The 27,202-nt window shown below is 40.8% G+C and overlaps 1 protein-coding gene across 1 annotated transcript in view; it reads left to right on the top strand.

Moving 5' to 3' along the window:
- The window catches only part of jph3b (junctophilin 3b), a 65,213-nt gene extending 41,569 nt beyond the window's left edge, over positions 1-23,644 (top strand). The window contains exons 5-6 of the mRNA XM_086028265.1: positions 981-1,960; positions 17,956-23,644. Coding sequence (XP_085884391.1) covers positions 981-1,960; positions 17,956-18,036 — 1,061 coding nt within the window. The 3' untranslated portion in view covers positions 18,037-23,644. The remainder of the gene's footprint in view (positions 1-980; positions 1,961-17,955) is intronic.
- The last annotated feature ends 3,558 nt before the right edge of the window (positions 23,645-27,202 follow it).

Raw genomic sequence — 27,202 nt, 5'->3', positions numbered from 1 at the left:
CATGAGGCTAAGACGTCTGCTTTACAGTTCAGGGTTTGAATCTTTTTGGACTTTTCTGTATGGAGTTTGCATATTGAGCCTGTGCGTACGTAGGTTCCCGCCCACATGCCTATGGCCAGTGCGATGTTGTGTCACTTTGCCACACTAATGAAACATTTCTGACTATGCCCCTGGATTGATGGATGAAAGAAAAGAGAACCCGAATTGAAGTGATGAAAACCTATTATTTCTCATGACAAACCACTTACTTTTTTTTTGCAGCACAGTGGAGGGGCCGTGACAGCAGTAACAGGGATGCTAGTAGGACTTTTTTTTAAATTAATATGTATCAGGTATGCAGAGATTGCTGTACGAGTACCATCCATCCACTTTTTGTGACACTAAACTGAACACTAAATTAGCTTACAGGGCCACAAAATTATACACTACAAGTAAAATACACACAACTACTATTACGCAACAAGAAAACACAAACGAAAAGTAATGTTAACGATACAACATGTAATTAGCTGCAATCAAGCCCGTTAGAAGGCTGTAGCTATTTACAAAGTAGAAATGCAGCTAGGCAAGCTGGGGGAAAAAAACACATTCTTCTTCTTGTCGATTTCAAATGCTGTCGCATACTGTTGCATTACCGTTACCTAATGTGGATCATAGATGTACGGAAATATTTATGAAAACCTTATGGAAAGCAATTGAATACAGTTGAACTAAATGAATCTTGGTTAGTCCACAGCCTGTCATATTTAAAATATATTCTATGTTTTGAGTAATTCATTTTCATTAGTTTTAAAATTCACAGATTTATGCAGATTTTAAGGAATGTAAATAAATCAATTCTAAAAGTGGTATGATTTAAATCAAAGTGACTATATGAAAATACGTGAAAATGAATTATGCCATGAATAATTTTTCAGAGTGCAATCCAACAAATAAACCGCAATGCTAAATTTCTTTCCGGTCACACCTTTTTTTCGCAGGCATGGAGGTGCAACGTCCCAAATGTCAGGTGTCCAGCGAAGTAGAGGGTGAGGGCTTGTCGAGTAGCGCTGGAACCGCGGACAGCCCCGACCTCTATGTGAGGAGCACAGGCTCGGATGACCCCTCCAACGCCACACCGGATCTCAGTCCCCCTTCTTCCTCACCTCCCCACAGTCCTCCTGCTTTAATTCGGCCAGCCCAACGCAGTAAAAGTGCTCGCTTTCACCGGCAGACTGCAGTCGACCACGGGGACAGGGGGAAAGAAGGGGGGGATCGGGGTGAGAAAGAAGGGCCTGGAGGACAGACAGAAATTCAGGTCTTGATAGAGGGAGGCAGCAGGGAGAGTGAAGGCGGAGTAGGAAAGGTGGAGTACATGCGGGCAAAAAGCTGGAGTGATGAAAAGAGGAAAGGGGTCTTCCACAAAGGGGGAGGGGCACTTAGCGGACAAGGCACCAGCAGGACCAATGGACACAAACACAGCTCCTCCAATCACAAGTCTCGGGACCATAGTTCATCTAATCATAAACAAACCAGGAGGGACAGATGGACAGAGACGTCCTCTTCTGCTTCTTGGACGTCTGGGCACAGGGGGGCGCACAGCAGGGGAGGGCGGCTTCTCGAGCAGGACGAAGAGAAAATTAGCAATTACGAAATGGAGATGAAGCCTTTACAGCCCAGAGACTCCACTACCCATCAGCCCTATGGGCACGGGGAGGAGAAGCACGGGCACAGTCATTCTCACGGAGAGGGGCGCTCACGCACATTGCAGCGACAGAGACATAAGAACCAAGACGGGAGGGAAGGAAGGGAGGGGAAAGAGGGCAGGGAAGGCAAAGACCAGCTGGACAGCGTACGACTGGGCGACAAGGTGGATTCTCGGCCTATACGACGGGACCTCACCCTCTCCCCCCCTCTGAAGTCCTCCCCCATCGCACCAGAGCAACAGGATCACGGACCCATACGACGTAAAGGCCACTCAGTAAGACCCTTGCACTGCACAACACACACGACAAACAGAATTCTAAAAGACGGTGCCACAAATGACACCAAATAGTTGTATCGAGGCACCACTAAATTGTACAGAATCGGTTTTGTGACAAGCTTGTCCAGTCTTCCTCAACACACCGCAGTGAAGCCTTTGGAAACACGTTTGTTGCGTGTTTGGGAGATGCAGCATAGATGCCGCTCCATGGCCCGAGTTGCTGTCGTCCAGGATAATGCCTGTTTTCCATTGCCGCCGATGGTGGGAGTCCAGTTGCCAAACAAACAGAGCAGAGATGGCAGTATTTATGGCACTCGTTCCCCATGCTTCTCTTTGACCTCAGTTGCTCTTACACAGCTGTGCACTGCTTTGCACACAGATTTCCACACTTCCCAGGCCAAATGGCTGTAAGAGTGCAGACTCGGACACTTGCACTGATCCACTGTCACGTGTTCGGTAATTTCATTGGTCGGATGTGACGAAGATTATGGGTAAATATCGTCAGCCTGGTAAAATAATGGCCTAAGTCATTTTGACAACATTTTTTTTTTTTTGCCTTAAACATCTCCTCATGCTGCATCCTTCGTTAAACTGCATCCTTCGTTAAACAGATCATTCAATTTTACGCATGAAATGAAATTATTGATACGCATAAAATTATCAGAATGCGGTTCAGTTTTTCGTGTTTTCTGAAAAAATTGAAAAAATGACTTAAGCGATTATTTTAAGAGGGTGACGATTTATTGGCGGCTTGAAGCTTGTCCGTAAAAATTCATAAATAAACCGCGTCACATTGAAAGCCGCAGGGGTCAAAACATAGGAAAAAAGTAGCAGTTTATAGTCTGGAAAGTACGGTCATTAATCTGTTCTGAGATCCAACTCTTGCCATATATAAAAGCATTATTAACTGCAGATGAAATATTTTAAGTAACATTTTAACACTCTTAAGTGTAATAAAAGTGGTTATACAGCTGTTTAATGAAACTAAAACAATACATTATTCACCCACTCTATTGCTCCACATTAAAACTTAATGCTTCTGCCTTTGTGGTTTACAGTCCTTTCTTCATGTATCATTTTATTGTTGACCAATAGTTTGCAGTGGTGTAGAACTGCATGTGCTAATATATATATATAAATATATATATATATATTGATGATGCTTAAGCACCCCTAAATTGAATCCCAGCACCTCTAAAATTTGAGGGATTTTCTTTTTTTCCCCCCTCTAATTTCACTTTTAAACAAGGTAGAACAGTATACAAATATGCAGTCCTCTGTTGAGACATAATAACGAGAAGAATATGGCACACCCCTTGCCTCAAAAATGGTTTGTTCCACACAGTCCTTCCCTCCTCTCCCCAACCAGGCTCTGAGCAGGCCATCTGCACAGAGCAGTATATACCTCCAACAGTCGTAGTGTAAGTACTTGGCTTAAACCAATAATGTGCTGACCCCTTCATAACTTCTACCACTCAATGCCAACACACAATTATCTTTACCATTTTCCATATTTTTGGCATTTAATCTCACTGTTTATGTTGGTAGGGAGGAGACAGCACCACTATCCCCTCTTTGAATTGGAATGAGAGAAGCTAGCTGTTGTGTCATGGGAATGTGTTGGTATTATTAAAGTGACACATGAGTGGGCTGAACATTGGCACTTCTATATTAGATCTGTATGTAAAAATATCATGAATGTCAGCAGTAAAATCCATCCCCCTGAAATAATCTGTGGTGATTTAAGGGCTTTTTGGGATGAGATCTACCAGAAACTGGCCCGCCCCCTTTTGGAGCTCGGCTTGTTTTTTTTTTCCATCCCAGCCTGTTCACATCATAGTGGGGAGACAAGCATTGTAATACGTGTTATTTCCTGGTTTGGTTTGTCACATTCTGCTGTCACCTCGTGTCTGTGATCGGGTGCCACCAGAATTCATATGCACATTCCTACTTGCGTCCATTTCAACATGTTAAAATATAATATACAAAAGCAATCTGCACAATGATTTGGATTTATTAACATCAAATGTGAGCTCCTATGAGGAAAAGCCGCGATCACTTCCACAAAATCAAAAATATTGTACTGATCCGGGGTTTTTTTTGGGGGGGGCATATTTTTTTGCATTTTTACAAGTTAAAGTGGACAGTAGTAGCAATGTGCACATGAATTTTGGTGGCGATTGGTCGCAGTCTTTGGACATTTGGCGATGCTTAGGTTTTGTTATAGCTCCATAGGCAGACAGGCAGGCATCCATGGCTGTTAGCTCCTGTGGTTTGTCAAGGCAGAATTAGGTTTCGTCGGATAAACAGACAAGGTTAGCAGAACGAGATCAGCTTCTTACCAGCCAGACGTGGGTCTCGGTCGCCTCCCGTCCATGCAGCCATAGCGAGGCGAATGCTTTAACCCTTTGCAATTCCACCTGGCAGTTTTACCTGAACGAAAGGTGCACCAAAGTAAATTTGATGCTGTTGAACCATTTGGAGTATCGGCATAGTTTTGGTCTCTTTTTGAAGATGACACTTTAAAATTTTCTCCTCAATAATTCTGAATAATTATGGAAGTTTGAATACATAAAAGAAGGCCGATCCACAGATGACCCACGGCCTTCTATGTAGCACTTAAAAAGATTCTGACACTTGATGAGAAAAAAGTTGACTTTGTGAAAAAAGGAAGTCAAGCTAACCCTAACAATTTAAATATAATGACCTATGAAAAATTCACCTTCCAAAAAGCCTCTCGGAACGTATTGTGTTTGAGTATCTTGGTGATTTATGAACGAAAACAGACCGGCGTAACAAAAACGGCACTTAAGCTTCATGCAGGCTGCTGATTTCTTGCTCTTTTATGGAAAGGCTAATCGTTTTGCGTTGTTTTTCAGAGGTTGACGTGAGCCTTAGTGGAGATGTCCACATACATTTTTCGGCCGATTGATCCCCGTTATTTTGACATTATTAGCGATGTATTTACAATGATTTTGAATAGACAAATAGTCTCCGGTCCCCCTCGTGACTCTCACCATGACATGGAGGCGTGACCATATTCTTCGTTAGCAAAGGGCGTTATTCAAGGTGTTCATTTTTTATTGATTACTCCAAAACAATTTTACATTATTGAAAATGCAAGCTAATATCATTTTCCTGATTAAAGGCAATACATAAATTGAGCTTGTTAGTGAAAAATAGACCATCCTGGCAGGATGATCTCTTTTAAGACAAGAAGCTAGGAACAACCCAAATTATTGGATGCCCATAAACACAACTACTATTATGACACTCAGAGAGTGAGAACCAAAGAGAGAACTTTATAAATCCAAATATTCACAAAAGTCAATTTCTGTTTAAGTGGTTTGCATGTTGTGCATTGCATTTCATGTAAAAGCCCCCCCGAAATGTCCAAGACCCATTTTTGGTACTCAGTTTAGGGAACTGGTTCACTTCAGAAAAAATGCACACTATTAATGTAAGTATAGAGGTGCTACTGGATCACAATGGGTTATCTTCTACCAGAAATTAGGTTACAATAAGTTTGTTTGATAAATCTAATCTCTTCCTCTTTTGCTGTGGCTCAACATTTAAATAACCTTTACCAGATTTGATGGTGGAGTCACAGACTTTCTCCTAAAGAAAGCTTTTCTTTCATAAATGTGGGGATGATGTTGCATTAAAATGTACAATGTTATTTAAGTTATCTTGCCCGGCCGGGAGCTCAGCACCCCTAATCATTTGATCTTAAAATAGCCCCTGTCCTGCAACACAGTGATATGACTAAAATGATTGCTTTCCATGTTGTTTTGTGTCATAAAACAATGTCATCCCTTGTATAGAGATAATCCTCAGTCACAAGGTTCTACTTTGGGAAATATTCTAAAGATGCATCTGTTGTATATGACCAAGCAGAAGATTTTCTTGGTTATATATGATGTAATCCTTTCTATCTTGACTCAGGTGCATGGCGAATTCACCACAATAAGCATTCAGCAAATTACAGTAAAATGGGTAATATGACGTGGGGAATACTGAACACTGAGCACACCTATGTACAAAAACCCACCAACACTGTCATTGTGTGTGCATACAGCTTCACACTCATGCTGGTTCATTTCCATATCATTAGTCTGCAGCAGTTATGTTATGTAGTAGTTGGGTGGCTGCTGGCTTCCGTTGCATGAACACACGCACGCCAAGAGAAACCCACTGGTCCTCTCTGCACCTTAGTAACAGCAGATAGGAAAAGTAGGGCTTCCTCTCAGATGCCCCCCTATTGGTTAACTAGCGCTCTGTTGCTAGGGAACAGCTTATGCATTGATTCGACAGCGGCCAATCAGTGGGTGGGTGTCAGCAACAGCGGTGGGGGGTTTGGGGGGGGGGGCAGTAGGTTGAGATGGGGTGTGTGTTTTGCAGCTGCAGACAACCAAGCGGGATTTGTGTACGACAGGTTCGGAGCATACAGTTATTGTCACACTGAGATAAACAAACGCAGAATGCTGCAACACGCTAGCCTCGCTCATAGCTTTTGTGCAATGACTAGATTAAGTGAATTTCACCAATAAGGGACGTCAAGATTGCTCTTCATCAGTAAATTGTTCATGGAGAATGTGCTTAACCTAAATGAAGAACTGAGATGGATGAAATTGCAAAGACACCAGTTCAGACATTACTGTAGTGGATTGTGCTGTAGCGCTTGAGTGGATTCTATCAACACTGTGTGCTATTTTGAATTGATGTGCAATTACTTAGTGTGATCGCACCTGGTGTTACAATATGTACTGAGTGCCAAATTTTGTTGAATGCCCCCCAAAAAAGTGTATTTGAATTAAAGCTCCAAATCATTCATACCCTGCGCAGGTTTTGACTAAAAGTGCATTTATATTGTGGTGATAAGATTGGGATCTTTTAGCTGGTACAGACAGAAGAAAATGACAAGAGATATAATGAGATACGACAATATGAGCTATTACTAAGAAGAAACACTCGAGTAATATTTACAGTATACATTTTGATCAAAGATTCTACTTCCAATATTTTTATACACTTAGCGTAAGACCAGGCATGCCATTGTAATGACAACCATTGAGAGCAAACCTTATTGGTCATCATGTTTACCTTGATTGTTTTATATACAAAATAAAAAAAAGGCAACTATAAAACAATGATCTGTTGCAAGGGAAGCTCATAACCATCTAAGGGACTTTGGAATTGGCTTTCCTGAAACACTTTTGACATGCTATACATACATACAGTACTGCCATACTAGATATTACTCATGTTTGAACCACCAAGTGGCTAAACATTAGCAAATAGTGACACTTGCTTGCTGTAGAATGTCAAGATGCCTGACTGACCCACTGACACTGGCAACCTGCCTCTAGTACAGGAAATATTCAAATAAAGACACCTTATACCTAAAAAAAATAGATTGTCATGGTATAAATGGAAGAGCTAATGTTATGTTTTAAGTGTCAGCAACCATAACAAAAATGCTGAATAACCAAGCTTATGACTGGAAGATAAGAGTTGTGAGGCGTTCACCATGACATGATTCCTTTTAACAATGAAACTTCGACACTCATGGGAAAACACTCCATACTGTATGTCTGCCACTCATTGTGCTTCTGAGTAGCATAGTTATCTTGCTGAGTAGATCCAGAAAGAGCAGTCTGTCAGATTTCATCCACCTGTGGCCTGATAATATGCCACAGATCTGGGATAAGCCCATTATAGGGCTCATCAGCAGAACCCTCATTATCACAGTGTTTCAGTAATGCTGCCTCCCGATCAGTGCTTGAAGTGTGTTCAACATGACTTTAAACTTTGAACTTTGACTGTCTTGCTTTCTTCAGCCTTGACTTCGTCAGACTCTTCCGCTGAAGCCTCTGGCATTTGGTCTCCAGGTCGTAGTCAAAGTTCCATGACTCATCACACATCTGGTCTCATTGGAATCATCATCATCATCATACTCTGCTCATTGCTTGATGTGACTGTGGAAAAAATGTCAGTGGTAGCTGAGAACTGAGATTACAGTTACTGTATTTACTGGGATTACATTGAATCTGAAAACTTGTAGTTTGGTTTGCCATTCAACAGGACCACACCAATTAGTTCAAGCATCTGAAAACTGCTGATATAACCACACATGTACTGTACGTAAATACCATAATGAGATGGAGCTCCATCTTGCAAAAAGTACACTGGAAATGTAGCATCGTCATTTAGCCAGAATGGAAAAATCTATTCTTGCAACATGTTAAGATTTTTTTTGCGTTAAGATTTCTATCAACAAAAAGTGGGCCAATAATTCATTCAGTCACCCCATATCTCGGCCCACACCATTACTTTATCTGCACCAGGCATCTTAGTGAGGACTAATGTTAATCAAGTGAGGATTCATGTTAATCAATATCTGTTTTGGCAGATAACTTCATTTTTTGTTTTCTGTTGCAATGCAATTGCAACCATGTGACTACTGCATCTGGTGATTTAAAGTGTACCTCCAGTGGCCCATTGGGGGGTATTGCTGGGCAAATGGAGTGATATTGTTAAGTGTGTTCCCATCTTTGTATCTAGTCTTGTATTCACCAAAACAGAGCACCCGCAATCCCGCTGGTTAATTTTAATCAGAGATGGAAAATCCAGGTCCAGAAAGTAAAAACCCTGCCACAGTTTGGCTTTATTTTTTTTATTTTAATTGTTTTAGCTCCATTGTTTCCTCATGGGAGGCCTCCATGCTGGGAGGTGTGGCTGGCCTTCCTGCACTATGTGGTTTATGTGGCCCAGGGGTCTCTGTGACGGTGGCGCTCCTCGTGGCTATGGGCTGTCATTCTTCTCAGCGTGGATGAGCTCCCCTTGGGTACTCTTTCCTCATATGGTTTCTCTGTGCCTTGCCATGTCTTTTGATATTTTTACTGCACAGCACTTTGAGTTGCATTTTTATGTGTGAAAAGTGCGATATAAATACAATTTGATTTGATTAGATTTCATTTAGCCACGGATGCTTCTACTCAACCGACAGGTAAACGAGCTCAGTTGAGTAAAAGCACCTGTGGCTCAAGCCAAACTGTGGCAGGGTTTTTACTTTCTGGGCCTGAATTTCCCATATCAGATTTTAATGCAAGGCGCTATAATAGGAACAGATGTGACATCACGTCATTTACTGGGAATTCCCTTGCACCCACCAGTTGCTATTGAGTGATACGTCATATAGTCGTTGATATGATGGAGTATTCTCAAGAAAGTCAAGAAGCAATTGGCCAACAGGCATATATATTTGAGCCAGAACGGTCCTTGGATTCAGAATCCGGTGTTCTAGCGAACTTGAAATATATTGTAAACAGAAAGAAGGGTTGCATGTTTTGACTGGTAGAACTGTATAGGTCTGTCGAACTGTCACACAGAATCACCGACCCCCACCGCCGCACACACACATGGATTAAACCACATTGTCATAGTCAGTCCAGCGGCATTTTTGATTGAGAGATTCCTGCAGTTTTTCATTGATAAGGTTTCTTTCTACAGCCTCTGTCCATCTCCCTTGTTTGGCGTGTTAATTTCTTTTGAAGCTGTTGCCTTGAAGTTTTTAGCGGATGTGGTTTGCCAGACTAAGCCATCTAGCTCCCCTTATGACTCTGTTCCTCCTCATTTCTTTATCGAGGAAGTCAACCCAAACATATTTTTTTCAAGAATATGTTCTATGCGGGCCCACAGGTTGAAACAAGGCAATATGATTAATATGAAATATGAGTTAAGCAGCAAATCCACCCGTTTTTAGCCATCTCAGGAGGCGGCCATTTTGTCACTCCTGTCGACTGAAAATGACATCACAACTGCTCATGGATCAGGTAATAACCAATCACGGCTCACGGCTGTTTTCTGAAGCTGAGCTATGATTGGTCGTTATCTGAGCCCTGAGCAACTGTGATGTCATTTTCAGTCGACAGAAGTGACAAAATGGCTACCCCTAGAGATGGCTAAAAACGGGTGGATTTTGTTGCTTAACTCATATTCCACAAACACAATATTAATCAGAATGCTGTGTTTCAACTAGTGGGCCTGCATTGAATAGATTCTTTGAAAAAATATGTTTGGGTTGACTTACGCTTTAAGGAAGTTCTCCCAAGTTTTGGTAAATTGGTCTTGGCCATTATCCACAGCTATCTGTCTTCTGCTGTAGTCCCCCAACAATGCTTTGGTGCAACCCCTGCTCTAGAAACCTGGCCTTGATCAAGGTGTGCTGTCAAATTTTAGACCCATCTCCAAGCTGCCTTTTATTTAAAAGTGTCTGGAAAATGTGGTGCACATGCAGTTGAAATCTTTCTTGGATGAACATATCATTTACGTTTGCAGTCAGGTTTTAAGATTATGCAAAGCACAGAGTCAGCCCTGTTAGAAGTTTTTAATGACATCCTCCTGGCTAATGACACTGGAGACTATGAGTCCTATTTTCGTTCTGAGCACAAGTCTAGCACAAAGCGCAGTCTAACTGCGCACATGGGTAGAGTTTTCTTTCTTTTGATGTTTTGCTAGACTTTGCGCCGGGAGAATTTGGTGTAACGGAGCACTTGCGCCTTTGTGCACCATTGTGGGATAGAACGTAGTGTTTTCCTAGCCCGTCCTCACGGCATCCCTCATTTGCATCAAAATCAGGGTAGGACGGAACGCACGCCCAAATACGACATGCTTGAACATTGCAGAAACAGAAATTAGGCACACTGGAAGTCATGCATGACATTGGCACACAAACTGTATATATCTCCGCTTTCAGATGATGTAGTCGGCCGTGAATGTGACAGACAATTGGAGACCACCCTGGACAGGGGTGGCCAAGTCCAGTCCTCAAGAGCCACAATCCAGCCTGTTTTAGGTTTATCCCTATGTCATCACACCTTTCTCAAATGATCAGCTCATCAAGCGCTCTTGAGTGGTTTAGAATCTTATTTGTTTGCTCTGAGATCCGCACTGTCCCATTGTCGTATGGTGTTCCACAGGGTTCAATTCTGGGGCCTCTGCTGTTTCATTGTATATGTTGCCCTAGGGTTGTATTTCCTTCCACTGCTATGCAGATGACTGTCAGCTCTATGTCTCGCTGAGCAAAAAAGACGAGTTGGAGGAAATCAAGGCCTGGATGGCACTGAATTTCTAGAATTTCAGAGAAAAGACAAAAGAAGTCATGGTGTGTGGTTGATCCCAGTCGCTCTTGTACATCCCGTCCTGCTGACCTGGGCCCCCTTAACTAAAGCCAGCAGTAGCTGCCCTTGGCATCAATAAAAAGACGGCATTGCATTGTACAGGGGCAAAGCTTTATTTCTCAGATCTCGAGCACCGTGAAACTAAAACATACAAAATACAATTCATATTACACTTACCATACAAAACACACATTTACATACATTCAATTGTTAATCGCTTTTACAAACAAGTAAATACAGCCAACACTCCAGCAGCCGCCACATACCTTGCTTCGCCTACCAAGGGTGCGCACCTCCCTTCGCCCTGCTCCTAACCAGCCGACGGCGAAATAACTGCGCTCGGCAATCAACACATGCCCCGAAGGTCAGGTACAATAAAATAAAAAACAGGAATGGACTCATTGTATCCACTTACATTGTGTCTTTCCTTTACCGGCCAATAACCTCCTCGCTACTAAAGGATCTGAATCTATATGAATGACTTTCTATTAGTCAACAGGTTAACCAAAAACCAAATTGGGAATTACACATTGCAAAATCAGTTCAAAGTCTCACAGTCAGCATGCCCTGATGTGAGCACGGGACCAGCTGGTGAAGATCAGCCCCATAGGCAGCGCCAGCCAGGGAGGAGACCAACCCACATTATGTTTAGATTTTGAAGACAGTATAAATGTGAGGGCTGCATGTTAGACCGCGCCCCTTTTCTGCCCTCGCCCGTCTCGGGTGAGAGCATTCGCGAGGATGGAAAAGCTGCCCAGATCCGATCATTGTATGATTCCTGAACTTCAGAGATGGTAAAGAAAACTGATGAGAAAATTCAATTGATTTGTGTTAATCTTTATTTGTCTTGGATACCTTCTTGAAAGAAAAAACAATCACGCATTGAGTAAGTAGTTGTTTTGTAAATTGCTAATTGGGCTTGTGGACTCCAGACCTACAAAACATTCCGACACTACCTGACTCTCCCTCTCATACACGTTGCAAAGACAGACAGGTGTGTGGCAAAAGTGGCATGTGACGTCAATTTATGTCATTTCTGGAGCACGCAACCACATCCACAATTACACAATTAACTAATTAATTTACTATGCTGGCCACTTACACCAGCTAAGCTTATTCTTTGGCTTTTGACTCAGCATGGGACTCTGTAATGTTTTAGCGCATCGTGGTGTTTTACTGTTATTAATTTATTGTTTTAACTGATTTTGTTGTTGTATGAGAATTTGTTTGATTCTGTTCAGCACTTTGTGTGCAATGGTGGTTATTTTAAAGTGCTTTATAAATAAAGTTGAGTTGAATGGGAGTTGGAGGAGTGGGACATTGACTGAGAATAATATTTCATTTGCATGCTTGCACACCTTTTTCATATTCCGACCTATTCCAACCTACTGATTCCAACTTATTTTCACATCCACTCTCTGGCTTTTGGGGCCAGTGGTGAAATATTGTTGTACCAGATCAGATTTGGCTTCCTCTTAGTATCTCAATAGCTTTGCCTGTAAATTCTCTTCATGGCACAATTTAGCGAAATACTCCTCGCAAACTACAACATTCCAGCCAAACGGGAACATTTCACAGAGTGTCCTGTGCCTAAGTTTTGCAGCCACGTTTCTGCGATCAATTTACATTCTAGATGAACAAGTTCAGGCACGCAAAAGTAGTTCTTTTCCTTGTTTTTTCACTTGTTATTGAGACATCCATACGCTTTGCATTCCGCCCTGATAGCTTTTTCATAGACCAGAATCCTGTGTGAGCAGTTACTGCCACGGCAGCCAATATCGATCCAGATTCACCTTTCAATAACACCACGTCTTGGCACCTCTTCCTGTAGGCCGAGAAGAAGCATGTATGTCTGCATGCGTTAGCTGCGATGGCGTCTCGGATAGATAGGTCCCGAGAGCTATTGTAAGCTTGCTTTAATACAGCCAGTGTAACCAAAACCCGTTTAGATGCAATTTTTCTGAATAAGACATATTTATTTTTTCATCTGACAACAGAGGTATTCTTTAATGACCTTTGACATTGTAATGTACAGTGATTTTATCCTTTGTTTAACCACATAGGTCATTGGCAAACCATTTCTCATTTACAATGACAATCTGGCCAAAAGGCAGCACAAGAGGCAGTTACATATAAGTGATAAGAGCAAGACAATAAAAACAACATACCGATAATTTCAAACATAAAACATAAAAAATACATAAACACAATACACAACACATTAATTCAGACCTAATTGTATGTGTTGGAATCCATGGGCCAGAAACTCCTGCATCAATAATGCTAATTGCCAGCCACATGGGACAGGTGGTCAGTAACACTGGCCTTCACCTACGTGACCCTAGTTGTCAGTGACCATCTGCTGATGTGTCATTAGCAGAGGTGGGTAGTAACGAGTTACATTTACTCCGTTACATTTACTTGAGTAAGTTTGGGGACATTTTGTATTTCTCTGAGTAGTTTTAAATCACTATACTTTTACTTGAGTAGATTTGTGAAGAAGAAACTGTACTCTTACTCCGCTACATCAGACTACATTGAACCCTTAAATCCCCTCCGCGAACGTACTCGGCTCTCTCTCTCTCTCTCTCTCTCTCTCTCTCTCTCTCTCTCTCTCTCTCTCTCTCTCTCTCTCTCTCTCTCTCTCTCTCTCTCTCTCTCATGTGACTGTGCTTCACCAATCAAACGTAGACGTATGGCCGTCTCGTCACATGATCATATTCAACTTCAGCTGCGAGAAAGAGTTGTTTTCGGTGAAACGGATCGAAAATGTCTGCATCTGCAGCCTGTGAGAGACTTTTCAGTCATGCTGGACTCCTGTTCACTGCTAAACGATCACAGCTTCATTGCAAGAGCCTTGAGCGCCAACTACTGTTAAAGCTTAATAGTGACATCACTGAGTGAATCTTTGGGGAAAATGTTTGTTTTGCATGTTTTGTCACATACATACAGACTGAAACACACACACGCCCCCCCCCCCCCCACACACACAAACACACATTGAATGGTTGTTTAAAAAAAACACAAAAAAACGAGACGTTGCTACAGTTACTCAGTACTTGAGTAGTTTTTTTCACCAAGTACTTTTTTACTTTTACCCAAGTAATTACACGTTTTTGGATGACTAATTTTACTTCTACTTGAGTCATATTATTCTGAAGTAACAGTACTTTTACTTGAGTACATTTTTTGGCTACTCTACCCACATCTGGTCATTAGACACCAACTCCTGTGGCAATGTTTTAGTCTTAGGTTGTAAATACAGTGGAACCTCTAAAGTTGCCAATGAGGTTGGTTGGATCATACATTTAGGAATCAAGGGCGGAGCCAGAACGTGGCTAATAGGTGGGCCTGGAAAAATCAGGGTGGGCCTGAATATTTCTGTCATTGAGCACAATCCTCCTGTCCCGACACATTGTATATTCACGTAAAAAGACAAAGTGAATAATATGGAGTTCAAATCTTCCTTATACAACCATAACTATACCATCCTTAATATTCAATAAAATAAAAAACAACGAAACACAAATTCAAAAATAATTTACAAAAAATTTAGAAGTATATATTTTTTCATGGATCTCACTGGGTGGGCAGTGTGTCAATCTGGGTGGGCCTGTGCCTAACCAGGTCCACACATGGCTCCGCCCCTGTTAGGAATATATATGCTTCTGATGTCACACTAAACTTTGACGCGCTTGCAAAAGGGTTTCTGCCTTGGATTTGGAGCCCCCTGGAAAAAAAATTCTCACTCAAATACTTACAGAATTTTTGTGGCTCTCTGTCACTGTCAGTAATGGGCCCTTAGAATGTTCATTATTTATCTCCCCTTTACAGCGAATGTCACTAATGCTCATTTCGTCGCTGTCATGTGAAAAACACTTACCTCCATTTTTTTCATTTTTCTTATTTTTACATGAGTGGTGTTTCCACGTTATAGACATCACATTAATGTGAAAATTAAAACAGTTTCCAAAATTGGAGTTACGAATTTTTCACAGGACACAGACGATATGAAGTATTGTTACTGCACCTGGGTTTTGGAGTTTTCCTTGTTCTTTAAGTTCTTTCTGGCTTTTTTTAAAGACTTATTCTGAATGTAGGGCCATCATAAACCAGGGGTGTTGACATGAAGAATAAAAAGTTTGGTTAACATCCCTAATTTACAATGTTGAGCTTTAAACATCGTGGGATCTTTTTTTTTTTTTTAGCCTAGAGCAAGTGTAGTTCTTGGTGCATTCTAAATCTGCATGGAGGTGAGGTAGAGGCCTTGTTTTGGTATTTTCGCAAAGGCAAAGCGATATAAGAACGTTTTTTTTACGCTGTTGTTGGCGTCAACACAGCCAACTTCGAAGCAGCTCCTCTCATTCGCTTTAAATACAGCACGTGCGGTGCATGTTGATAGTCCTTGACACGGTGGAATAAGAAACTGATTTGCTCGAGTCTTGCGGCAGGTCAAGGCACACAAATTACGTTTATAAGGAACTGCAAGCAGACCTGCATGGGCGGATGAGGTAAAGTTGCCTACTATGACTTGGAGACTGCCTTCCACCCCAATCATTCATGTCCGTGTGGGACCCCACATCCGCTACCCCTGCCCTCCATAGCTGCACTGCAACTGGGATGATTTTAAAAACATATAATAAAGATGAAAATGGTAATAATGCATTCAATTAAGCGATTTCTACAATGATGCCATTCAGCACATATGTCCGCGGAGCTCAGAATCTGTCTGTCTCTGCCCCTATCAAATTCATCACGGGGTTCAAGCCTTCTCTGTTGTTCCCTTTGGAATGACCTTCCACTGGATGTTAGGCAAGCACCCTCTCTGTCCATTTGTAAAACCCGTTTGAAGACACATTTCTATTCGTTGGCTTTTGATCTGACCTGAGACCAGGGGCGGAGCCATGGCTGGGCCGGGGTGTGCACAGGCCCACCCAGATTGAGAGACTGCCCAGCCACGTTCTGGCTCCGCCCCTGCCTGAGACTGACAAATTTTCGGCTGTTTTTCTGGTGTATGTTGTAAATAGTGTTTTGTGTTAATTCATTGATTTCACTTGTTGCATTATGGCTATTTTGTTGTTGTATGTAAAGTGCTATGTTACAGTTGTAGCTGTTGTGAAATGCGCTACAAGTCACACCAGCCATAAAATGCATAATACAGATGAAAAAAACCTAAATATCCCTCTCGGAATCCAAGTTGTCTCTATCGCGTAACGCAAATAAATGTGCCCATATAAATCAAATTAATAAAATTGTGCGCTTAGTACACATAATTTCCACCGAGCAACGATGGCAACATTTAGCTAACACCCACACATGTGGCATTACAAGAAAGTTACGGTAAGATAACTTTAAATTCACCAAAACGGTCATAGATCGATTAAATAAGTATTTTATTTATCTCCGACCATGTAGAATGTTTCCAAGTCTCCAAAAGTATTTTTGTATCCAGTCGTAATTATCTGTTCTCTCCTCCGCTCTCGTGCGTGCGTGTGGCTGGCTGGCTGAAGACCATGCATTGCCAGGCACGGCGCCTTTTAAAGGAACAGTACACTTTTTTGTATAGATGGTTTGATAAACAGTCAAATTGTCTTTTAATCATACTATTTTATTTACTTATTCAACACAATATTAGATTTTAACCGTTTAAATTATTCATGCATTTTCATAGCTTTTAGGATTTATCTTTATGTTCTTTATGTGGGTTAAAATAACATGTGAAATTATATACAGGTAATAATGTGTTAATAATTTCACACAAGTCGCTCCGGAGTATAAGTCGCACCCACGGCCAAACTATGACAATTATAGACTTATAGTCCGGAAAATAAGGTAAATAAAATTGTATTGGATTGTATCGGTCCCTGTCAGGAAGCGTCTGGTGGGCGTTTCAGCATGTTGAATTGGCGTCGTGAGTCGTGACATTTGGTCACTGATTGGCTGTTAACTAGCGAATCAGCGCACAGGGCTAAAATAGGAAATGACAAATGTGGATAAACACTGAGCAATTAATCTTCTTACAAGTACAAGAGCGAGTGTTGACAATGTAAGTATTTCACGATACTGTGTCAAGAACATGGTGGGTTGCTTTGCGTGGGAGTTCTTCATGAGTGAAAAATATAGCTGAATGCATTGTTTACATTTTTATAATCTGCCCCCGGCCAATATCTTTCTGTTTAGCTTTTTCTAACAGTGAGGAATAGTGACTACTGCTGGAGATGGTATATAGGGTGTATTACATCTCACGCATGCGCATAAAGTACTTAATGGTCAGTGTCGCTGTCTGTCGTTGCGTTGTATTTTTTTTTACCAGCGGGACTTGCCAAGTCAGCCCGACGCCACAGGGGGTAAGCGTCGGCCACAGTTGGCCAACGTCGGATTGGCCTATCTAGGCCTTTAGACTACCTGCACCAAAACTTAGAAATGCGTCGAGCAGGTGTCAAATTTAAACACATTTTGTCACCAAAATATCATATGTGGCGGGCACGTCAAAGGACCCACCTCTGTAGACCTGTATGAAAATATAGCCCTGTGTATTATTTAAGTTATTCAGACCTTTAAACCCAAGTAGTGACGGTTTCTAAACACAGAGCTCAAGTGAGTCTTCCTATAAATCTACTGACATATGTAATTTGATTGAAAATGTGCCCAGGAGATACAGTTTTGATGATTCTCCTGCTCCTTTCAGGAGAATAATGTATCTATTTTTAGCAGCGCATAGGTTACATACACTGAATTTTCTAAAAACGTGTGCGTTTTTGTGTGTGTCATTATTTATGATTAAGCCTTTTTATTTGTCTCCCCCCGCAGGCCTACAGCGCTGTCCTGGTTGCCATGGTGATTCTGCTCAACATTGGAGTGGCTATTTTGTTTATCCACTTTTTTGTTTAAGAATAGCATTGTTTATGGAATGGGCCTAGACATGCAACAACTATAAACTTCTATAGTTATTAAGAGAGATCTGCTGTCCCTCTGTGTTCCTGGGAAAATGACTGCAACCACCTGAAGAGGACATCGAGGGCTACAGACCATTTTGGTCCAAAAGATTTGGGCTGCAGATGTCTAATTTGCAAGTGTGTTCAAATCTTAGTCCAGCTACCATGAAGGCAACACTGCAGTGCAGAGCCCGCAGACGTGGATGTAAGAAGGGTACACCGGCCTTGGTAAAGAGGCTGCATAATACGGTCCGGAAACTGGACTAAAGTGAGCTTGAGTAGTTCACATATTGACTGAAATTGGTCTGATTACCAGGCCATGGCATTATAGCAAGTGATGCCTGCTTCCACTGTCTGGAGACAAAATGTATACCTTTTTCATCTTCAAATCATACTTTACAACAGATTTGTAATATTTCTTTAAGAACATGTTCTCTCATGTATAATATGTTGATGGATTATTTATTTTGTAAGCCCTTCACTTGACTCAATATGACTCCAGCTTTTTGGTTCTTACGCCTGCCCAAATGTTTTGAATGATGTTGTATTTCTTTAATCTCTGTCAGGAGAGACAAATGCAGGGATTGAATCACAGCACCACCTAGACACACTCTTGAAGGCTGCCTGCCTGTGTAACCTGGGCATGCACACACACTCTGGGCTTGTTTCCCATCCCACTCTTTGATTCGGCGTCATCTGTATGAGTAAAGTGCATGACTACGGTGTGCCTCCACAAAGCCATTATATGTTTGCAATGGGCAGAGAGAGAACGTCTCACGAGGACATGCTCTCTACTCATCCACATCCAGCATACCACTATTTTCCAACATTGTCTTTCCATCCTACTCTTTCCCGCCTCCATACACCCCAGTCATTGAGCTGTGCTTCCTCTGAGTTGGTGGTAGTCAGGACAGACCCTCCTTGGCATAGCCTAAAACCTGCTGTACAACTGACAGAGGCTTTTAGAGACAATATTCAAATGTGTGTGCCACTGTAGATGTGACAATACAAAATCCATCCCAGCTGACTTTTGGAAAGTGGTAGGGTACAGCCGCAAGGCAGCAATAGGCACTAAAATTTAGGCTGAAATATCAGAATGAACCTAATATGCACTGTAACCTTCCAAGATTCAATTATTTTGACCTTCCCTAAACTATTGAAAGCGCGTGTCCAATTGTTATCATTTTTTTAGGTACTCTTTGCACAACTTGCTGATCTCCAGCAAGAAGCTGAATGGCAAAACTCACAACTGTTGTTTGATCGAAGAAGCAACCCTTACGTTTCCTGATTCAATTAGAATTAGTATTTAAACAGTACTATCCATCATGCTGTTCTCAGTTTGAAATCATCTTCATAAGCTATAACAATTGATTAACAGTACCTCACCATTGCGAGACTTCCAGTTGGATGTTTCACACAGGGAAGTGGCCATTGTGCTTTGAGCGTCGCAATGTCACCTGAACCAGAATCCTTGTCAGTGTACAATGTTCACACAGTATATAAACAAGAGACATTATATCTATACATACATATATATGTATATATATCAATCAATCAAATCAATCAAAATACTTTATTTGTCCCCGAGGGGCAATTTAGAAGGCGTAATAAGCAGCATTGTAGGACAACACAACATCATAAAAACAACATCGCTTACAATAATAAATGCAAAAATATATATATCCATCTACTGCCAAATATAACGTGCTCTGTGCTTGATGCTAAGTGCTGTGTGCGTTCAGTCCATCAGTGCCGTTTGGGACAATATATGGTGTTGTTTGTTTTCTAGGTTAGGGGCCTCATTGAACTGCAGGCCCAGAAATTTAAATCAGGGACCCTGGTCACACAAACCCTGTTGATGTGTATGGCTAAAGATAGTTGAGATCTATTGTCCTGAACTCCCCAAAAATATCTTTTGTTTTGGTGGTATTGAGGACCACTGTTTCTCCACAGCTGCCCGCACTGTCAATAATTACGTGTCAGGAACAGTGATGAGGGTTGAGGACTTCAGGCAAGTTGGTACAGAGGCCTCTGCTAAGGTCTTGCTGAATATTTTGGTAAAATAAACAAATAAATTGGAAAAAAAAAATCTGTGAGCTGGTCTGCACCGTTTTTTAGTACCCTGCTGGCGATGCCATCGTAAGCCTACGTCTTACAGGATGCTCTCTCAAATTTGAGGTTGGGATTGGAGTCCGCTTTTGGGTGGGTTGAAACTGTTGAAGAAGCTATTCAGCTCCTCTGCCAACCAAGCATCACCGTCTATGACAGGGGTGCCCAAGTCCGGTCCTTGACAGCCCCGATGCTGCCTGTTTTACATGTCTCCCTCCTCCAACACACCTGATTCAAATAATCAGCTCATCAGCAAACTTTGCAGAAGCCATGATCCTGTTCATTTGAATCAGGTGTGTTGGAGGATGGAGACGTCTAAAACAGGCTGGATAGAGTCTCTCGAGGACCGGACTTGGGCAAGCCTTTTTTTCAAGCATTAGTTCTAGGTCGGTTGTAATTTGTGATGTTTCGAACTTCAGTTGACACCGTCTGGAGTTATTGCTGTCGGTTTAGTCTTCAATGTTGTTCTTTATAATCCAACTTGGCCTGTTTGATTCTCCTTTTCATGTTAGCCTTTGCAGTGTTGTCACGCTGCATGTCATGAGACCTGAAGACATTGTCTCTGTTTCTAAGCAGAGTCCTGACCTCTCTCATAATCACAGATTTTTTGGCACACACCTTGTGGCACATCAGTGGTAGCAGTGCCCACTCAGTGTTTGATGTGAGCAAGTGCAGATGAAATGCAATTGTGTATGTCTTGAGATTCAGAGATTCTGTATTCTGAAAGCAGACATGCGGCTGTTAAAAAAAAAAAAAAAAAGTTTTGGTTTGATATACCGTGAGGTGATGGTGGGGCTGTAAACTGATAACATAAACATGAATATGTGGTTTAATTTGGGTCAGGTGATGTGATTGTATAGCCCTTTTTATCTGTTACATGTTCAGGTAGACCTCAGCTAGTATTTTTCCCTTGTGTAGCACACTTTAAATGCTGATGGAATCTGGGGAACACTACTATTAAGTTCACATGACTGAAATCTCCGGCAACTATGTGTACTGCCTCTGGGTATTTATTGAGTTGGGAGCTAATGGCATTACGTAGTAGGCTAAGGGCCAAGTTAGCATTTTCATCCGCTCTACACACTGACGTGATCAAAACCACTGATGTAAACTCATTGCAGGAGAAAAAAGTCAGCATTTACAGTAGCTGTTAATTATTCTAAGTCTCAGAAGCTGTGACTATCTACACACTTAGACAGCAGATTGCAACAGACATAGAGAGGGATTGGAAGAGTCACAGAAAGGCATAAAAGTGGACGCACTCGGTAACGTATAGTCGATAAATGGTACAAACACCTGTTGTGAATTTTTCCCATTCACCTCTTTGTTAGAGAACAGCAAGTTGTGCAAAAAGCAATGAAACAATGAACTGTTGATATGTGCAAACAAAAACTTAAAGAAAAACTCAAATTAAGTTGACCTGTACTTCTAGTGCATATTGGGTTCATCATGGAATTACACCCGAAAGGCCAATACCACTAACTTTTTATGAATAGTGTATATCTCATGGTTTGATCTGAGGAAGATAACTAAATTTATTAAGGTGCAAGATGTCTGATCAAGTACGTTTGGTAGGTATTGGCATGGAAATCAATTAACCGGGCATTAAAGGGACGGTGTGTAGAATGTTTTTATTTTTCAAGGTTCATTCATTTTAAAAACCCACTATTAATTTCAGTAATATGCAAAAAAATATATGTCACATAAACGTACATTTTTTAATGTAGGTGATGTAATCGTTATTTATATTACATACATCCCTACAGGAGGCTGCCATGTTTCGCTGCCAATCTGTATGCTACGGATACTGGAAGGTGACAAACTTAGCGAATGTAGTCCCTCAACAGCATGAGTACAGCATTTGTAACAAATGCAACACACTTACTTCGTCACTTGAGGGAATACTAGAAGTTGCTTGTGATGACATTTTGCTTACACCTCTACTGAGGAAATTGATGGTAGGCTTGAAAAGTTTGGTCTCCGAGGCACCGTAGTGCGCGTGCTTCAAAGCGCATTCGCTTAGAGCTTAGGTTGTTGGATTCTATTAGTTCATGACTAGACGTCACTAAATTCTACACACTGTACCTTTAAGAATTCTATCGATTGTGTGGAACTGAACATTGATAAATCACCTATTGAACAAAAAGTAAGATGGCGTGCAGCAGTGGTGCAAGCAGCGAAGGTCCTGCCACTTTAGTGCAGTAGTTTGTGAGTTAAAGAACAGCTGTGGAAAATTGAGCTACTGACACAAGGAGTAAGGCATCTCCATCGGGCAACATTATTCTGCTTAGTACGACACTAGCGCTAAACCACAAGTTCCAGTTAAATCGACGTTCCTATTGCATTTAAAAGCTATAAAAAGTAACACTGTAATCGATTATTTGATCAATCCTGTTAATTCCCACCCATATTTCAAAGAGGACTTTGTCAAATCTTAATGCATACATGTGTAGTAATTCTACAGTTTTGTTAGGTTTTTTTTGTGGTTGTGCAGGAAATCTATCACAAAAAAACAATGCAAAGAGGGCACCTTAGTCAACATGCATCTTCTTTACATGTCACGCTGTGTTTTTAGGCTGAGCAGGGCTTGATAATATTCCAGGCAGGCTGGAAGGAACTATGATAAATATTAATATATACCAAAATGTGATTAACCTGTGCCCACGCACCACCACTCTCAGTTTTGTTCAAATTGCGTTTGTGTTTCTGTATAATCTCGACAGTGGTGTACTTACTATTTCATAATGCTGTGGAAAAGATCATTAAAATGCCTACTCTAGTAACGGCCTGAGACATTTCCACATAACTGTAGTGTGGTTAAATTGTTGTTCAAAGCAATGACCAGGTTCAAAGTTTGTGTTTTTAATGTTTCTCCGTAATCATCAGATTCAATGACAGCCCAAAGTACTTTAGTGTACTCTAATGGCAGTCATTAACTTTCATGACTCGTCTGCGTACAGCAGATTTGTCTCTAAAATCCCTCTGGCAGATCAGCCTCTGAACTTGCATTCATGAAAAGTTCGTGGGAGTGTCTAAACAAATGTGTGTGCATCCTCCATTCATGTGATGGGATAAAATGTCTATACCACCTGCCACTGGCAACTATTTCAGGGGGTAGTGAGCTGCTGCTGTTTTTCTGAACGACATCATCTCCGCTGTTGTCTCATTTCTGTCATTTCTCCCCATCCTTCATGTGTTAAAACCAGGAGGCAGGTGATATTATTTTCATTCATTTGAGTCCTAGATTGATAAAGGTTCTACTGTTTGTCGTCAGCCTGGTGACGATGCACCTTGTTACACTGCAGCATGTTACAGCATGCCAAGCTCTCGCTATAGTTTGGATCTTTCTGTCTTCCTTTCCTTCCCCTGTTTACTTTATTTCTGGGAATTACTCTGTTTTGGTTTTGTTTCACGTTGAGAAATTAAAGTGTTTAAAATAAAAGTGACTATTGGAAGTTGTGTTTTTACTTTGAGAGCATGAGTGTCGCATCCCTGCTGGAGAAGAAGAGGTACATGCCTATTTTGGAGGGAGGTGCCTGGTTACTATAACAACCGATTCTCTCTTTCTTCCTGATGGAAACGGCCGTTCATCCCAAGAGCTAGGCAATAGCAGGAAAGACCAGAAAAAAAATGGTTGAGGAAATGTAAGTTAAATTAACAGATTAAACAACTAATACGCCAAAACGTATTCTGCCAAACTAACAGTGTTTCTGGGTGTCATTTTCATCAAACGAATGGCCACGTCAAGCGCTATCGCGTCACGTGTGAGTTTAAACCTGAAGATTTGCTTCCATCTGCTGGTGTCAAACTCAAATCACAGCATCACGACCTCTGACGACAAAGGACAGCCAGTACTTTCTTGGTCAAGGGTCTTATTTGTTACTGAAAACAAAGACTGTCCAGATCATTCGTAGATGTGGTGATAAAATAAATTGTTATCATCCAAATGCATAATGTTAAATAGTTTACAATAGTTTGTTGAATAAAGTATATTCTATCTATCTATCTATCTATCTATCTATCTATCTATCTATCTATCTATCTATCTATCTATCTATCTATCTATCTATCTATCTATCTCAATGAGCAGGTTGATATCCTGCCCCCTGGTGGCTTGCATCATAAATTGCCTGGACTCCTGTTCTTGCTTAACATCCCCCAAATTCACCATGTCAAGGCCCTGGCTATAACTGGTGGTGATGAAGGTCTACTAGTTGAGTGCTGCGTGGCTTTGTGCTCCACTTGTAATGCCCTTGCAGCAACAACTGGTCTTCGAAATTTACTCAGAGCCCCTGGCCCACTCAGGTCATAATCAGACATAGGAAGACAATAATACTACAGTAATCGTCTGGGTTTACTGGGCTGATATCCGGCTCGAAGGTACCATTAAAAGATAGGTAATTATTTATGTGATGATAGAAGTACACAAATCACTGTTGTGAGTCCGGTTAGAACTCCAATAACGACGATCTTGGGTTCGCTGATGTTTAATAAAGTTGAAGTCACAGTAAACAGGTGTTGATGCATCAAGTCAAGAGTGGTTCTACAAACAAATAATAAGGCATCAATGTCTAAATTATGCAAATATCACAACACAAACATACAATGAATAAGAACAACGTCAAGTTCATAACACGTAAGGAAATTGCGGTGATACGCCTCCAGTAAATGTGCTCGAACATCGCATGTTACCATTTGGCAGTGAAAGTAGGCGTTTGTACAACTAATACACAGTGCAGTACCGAAACGTTCGGTAGTGACATAATGGTTTCGGTAGTAACAATATTATTGTCAATATTATTTCTTTTTGAATAAAGTAAGTTTTAAATAATATAATACATAGATATATATGTAGTACATAGGTCTTTCTGACTTTAACAATGTTTTATTCCATATTTTATCTTAATTTGAAGGGAAAAATAAAACCGAAACAGTCTCTACCGAAACATACAGAAAGGTTTCGGTAGTGACATAATGGTTTCGGTAGTGACAATATGATGTTTATTTTTGAATAAAGTAAGTTTCAAATAATATAATACATAGATACATATGCCATACATAGATCTTCCTGATTTTAACAATATTCTATTTCATATTTTATCTTAATTTGAAGGGAAAAACGCCAAAATGCCAAAAAGCCTAGCAGAGACAGAGTACAGGCAAAGGGTTAGAATGACCCAGTGAAATCCAAAGAATATTTAATAAAGGAAAAGAGAAAGAAATATGAGATGGAAGGAAGAAGGAAAGCTGAAGTCTACCAATAAATTATCCAGCAGAGGGCAAAGGAAAGTCAGAAGAGCATGGAGGAAAAGACAAGACCACCAACTCTGAATTTGAACCAATTCAGTAGAATGGCCCATATATACGTCATATCATTATGGAATAAAAGGCATTTAAATAACATAAACATTCCCAAAAATCAATGTAAATCCACACATCATTTTTAGTTCTTCATTGTTAAATATTGCCCTGGAATATTATTAAGTTTTGCAAAAGCTCTATTAAGCAATTTTAAATATAAATCCATAATTGTTCTGAGAAGCAAGAGCATATTTAAAATATTTTTTGTAGAACATCGGCAAATTATCATTATCGTGTTTTTTGAAAATATATTGATTTTTTTTTTTAGCCCATATCAGTCGCCCATAATGGGTACCCTTCCGTTGTCTGTCATTCACCTTTTTTTTTGGGTGGGGGGGAAGTAATACCCGTCTATAGGCTGTTCCGCCTCGGATTTTAAATGGGCTTCCGTCAGTGATTCCGACTACGAACTTCAATAGTTCCCCCGCCCCGGCCGATATTTGAACAGAAAGAGTGACTGGCAGTGACTCTTTGCACCATGGAAGCATGTTCACAGCCTTGTCCCTCACTCAAATCTGTCCCCCAAGCAACAACAACTCACTATTGTTCCTCCCCATGGCCATCGAAACCTCGCCGCGAACAATAGACTAAAGACGGACTACAGACGAAAGATGGATTAAATACATGGGCTTCGGACTATGCTTAGTCCATCTATTTTAAAATTTTAACCATCATTTGTCAACCGTCAGCAAAATGGGCATCCATCATAGGCGGATAGACGGACCGGTCCGTCACAGACGGAATGCCCAGCTCTGCTCTTAATGTCATAAAACGTACTTGTCTCACGCACAACTTTAAAGCAGGATGAACTGTGGACTAAGGCTTAAATAAACTTGTTTTTGAGTGTCTTTAGTTCTTTTGTGTGTTTTTTTCTTTTTAATATTGTACTTTTAATTTTGTAAAATAGATTGTTACCGTGAGTATGAAACATGCCATATATATATAGCTGTCTTATAGTAGTCAATTTCTGTCCTTTTTCCTTTAAATAAGTCTTGAATAATGCACCTTGATTGACATATTTAATATATTCATTCATTCATTCATTCATTATCCGTACTGCTTATCCTCACAAGGGTCGCGGGCGTGCTGGAGCCTATCCCAGCTGTCTTCGGGCAGTAGGCGGGGGACACCCTGAATTGGTTGCCAGCCAATCGCAGGGCACACAGAGACAAACATCCGCACTATATTTTATTTAATATATATTAATATTATTAGTATATTAATATTATTAATAATTATCACATTATTATTAACAACAATAATTATAATAATTAATTAAATGGTTAAAATATTAAAAATATTAAATATATATCAAGTTCAAATGATTTATAGACAGTCATGCGCCGAAACGTAGTCAGCGATGGGGTGCTGCTGGTGGCCAAGACGTACAGGACCGGCACGGAAATAAACCAGCCGTTCAGGAAAATTTACGTGTTTTCAAGAAATTGCAGATAGCCACCGCGCCCCTTGGTGAGGTGAATGTTTATTTTATATTTGATCATATTTAATTTATGTAATTTCAGTTTTTAAAAGTTTTTTTTTGCTTGGAAAAAAAAAAGATAAACACATTTTTAAATGCAACCACATCATTTAGGGGGGGTTAAGACCAAGGTAGGCTTCAGTCCCTTGCAATAGGCCTAACCCACTCGCCC

Source organism: Filicampus tigris, chromosome 4, assembly GCF_054856515.1.
Source record: "Filicampus tigris isolate MCC_2025a chromosome 4, RoL_Ftig_1.0, whole genome shotgun sequence".
NCBI lineage: Eukaryota > Metazoa > Chordata > Actinopteri > Syngnathiformes > Syngnathidae > Filicampus > Filicampus tigris.
This window is presented reverse-complemented; position numbering and strand designations above follow the sequence as displayed.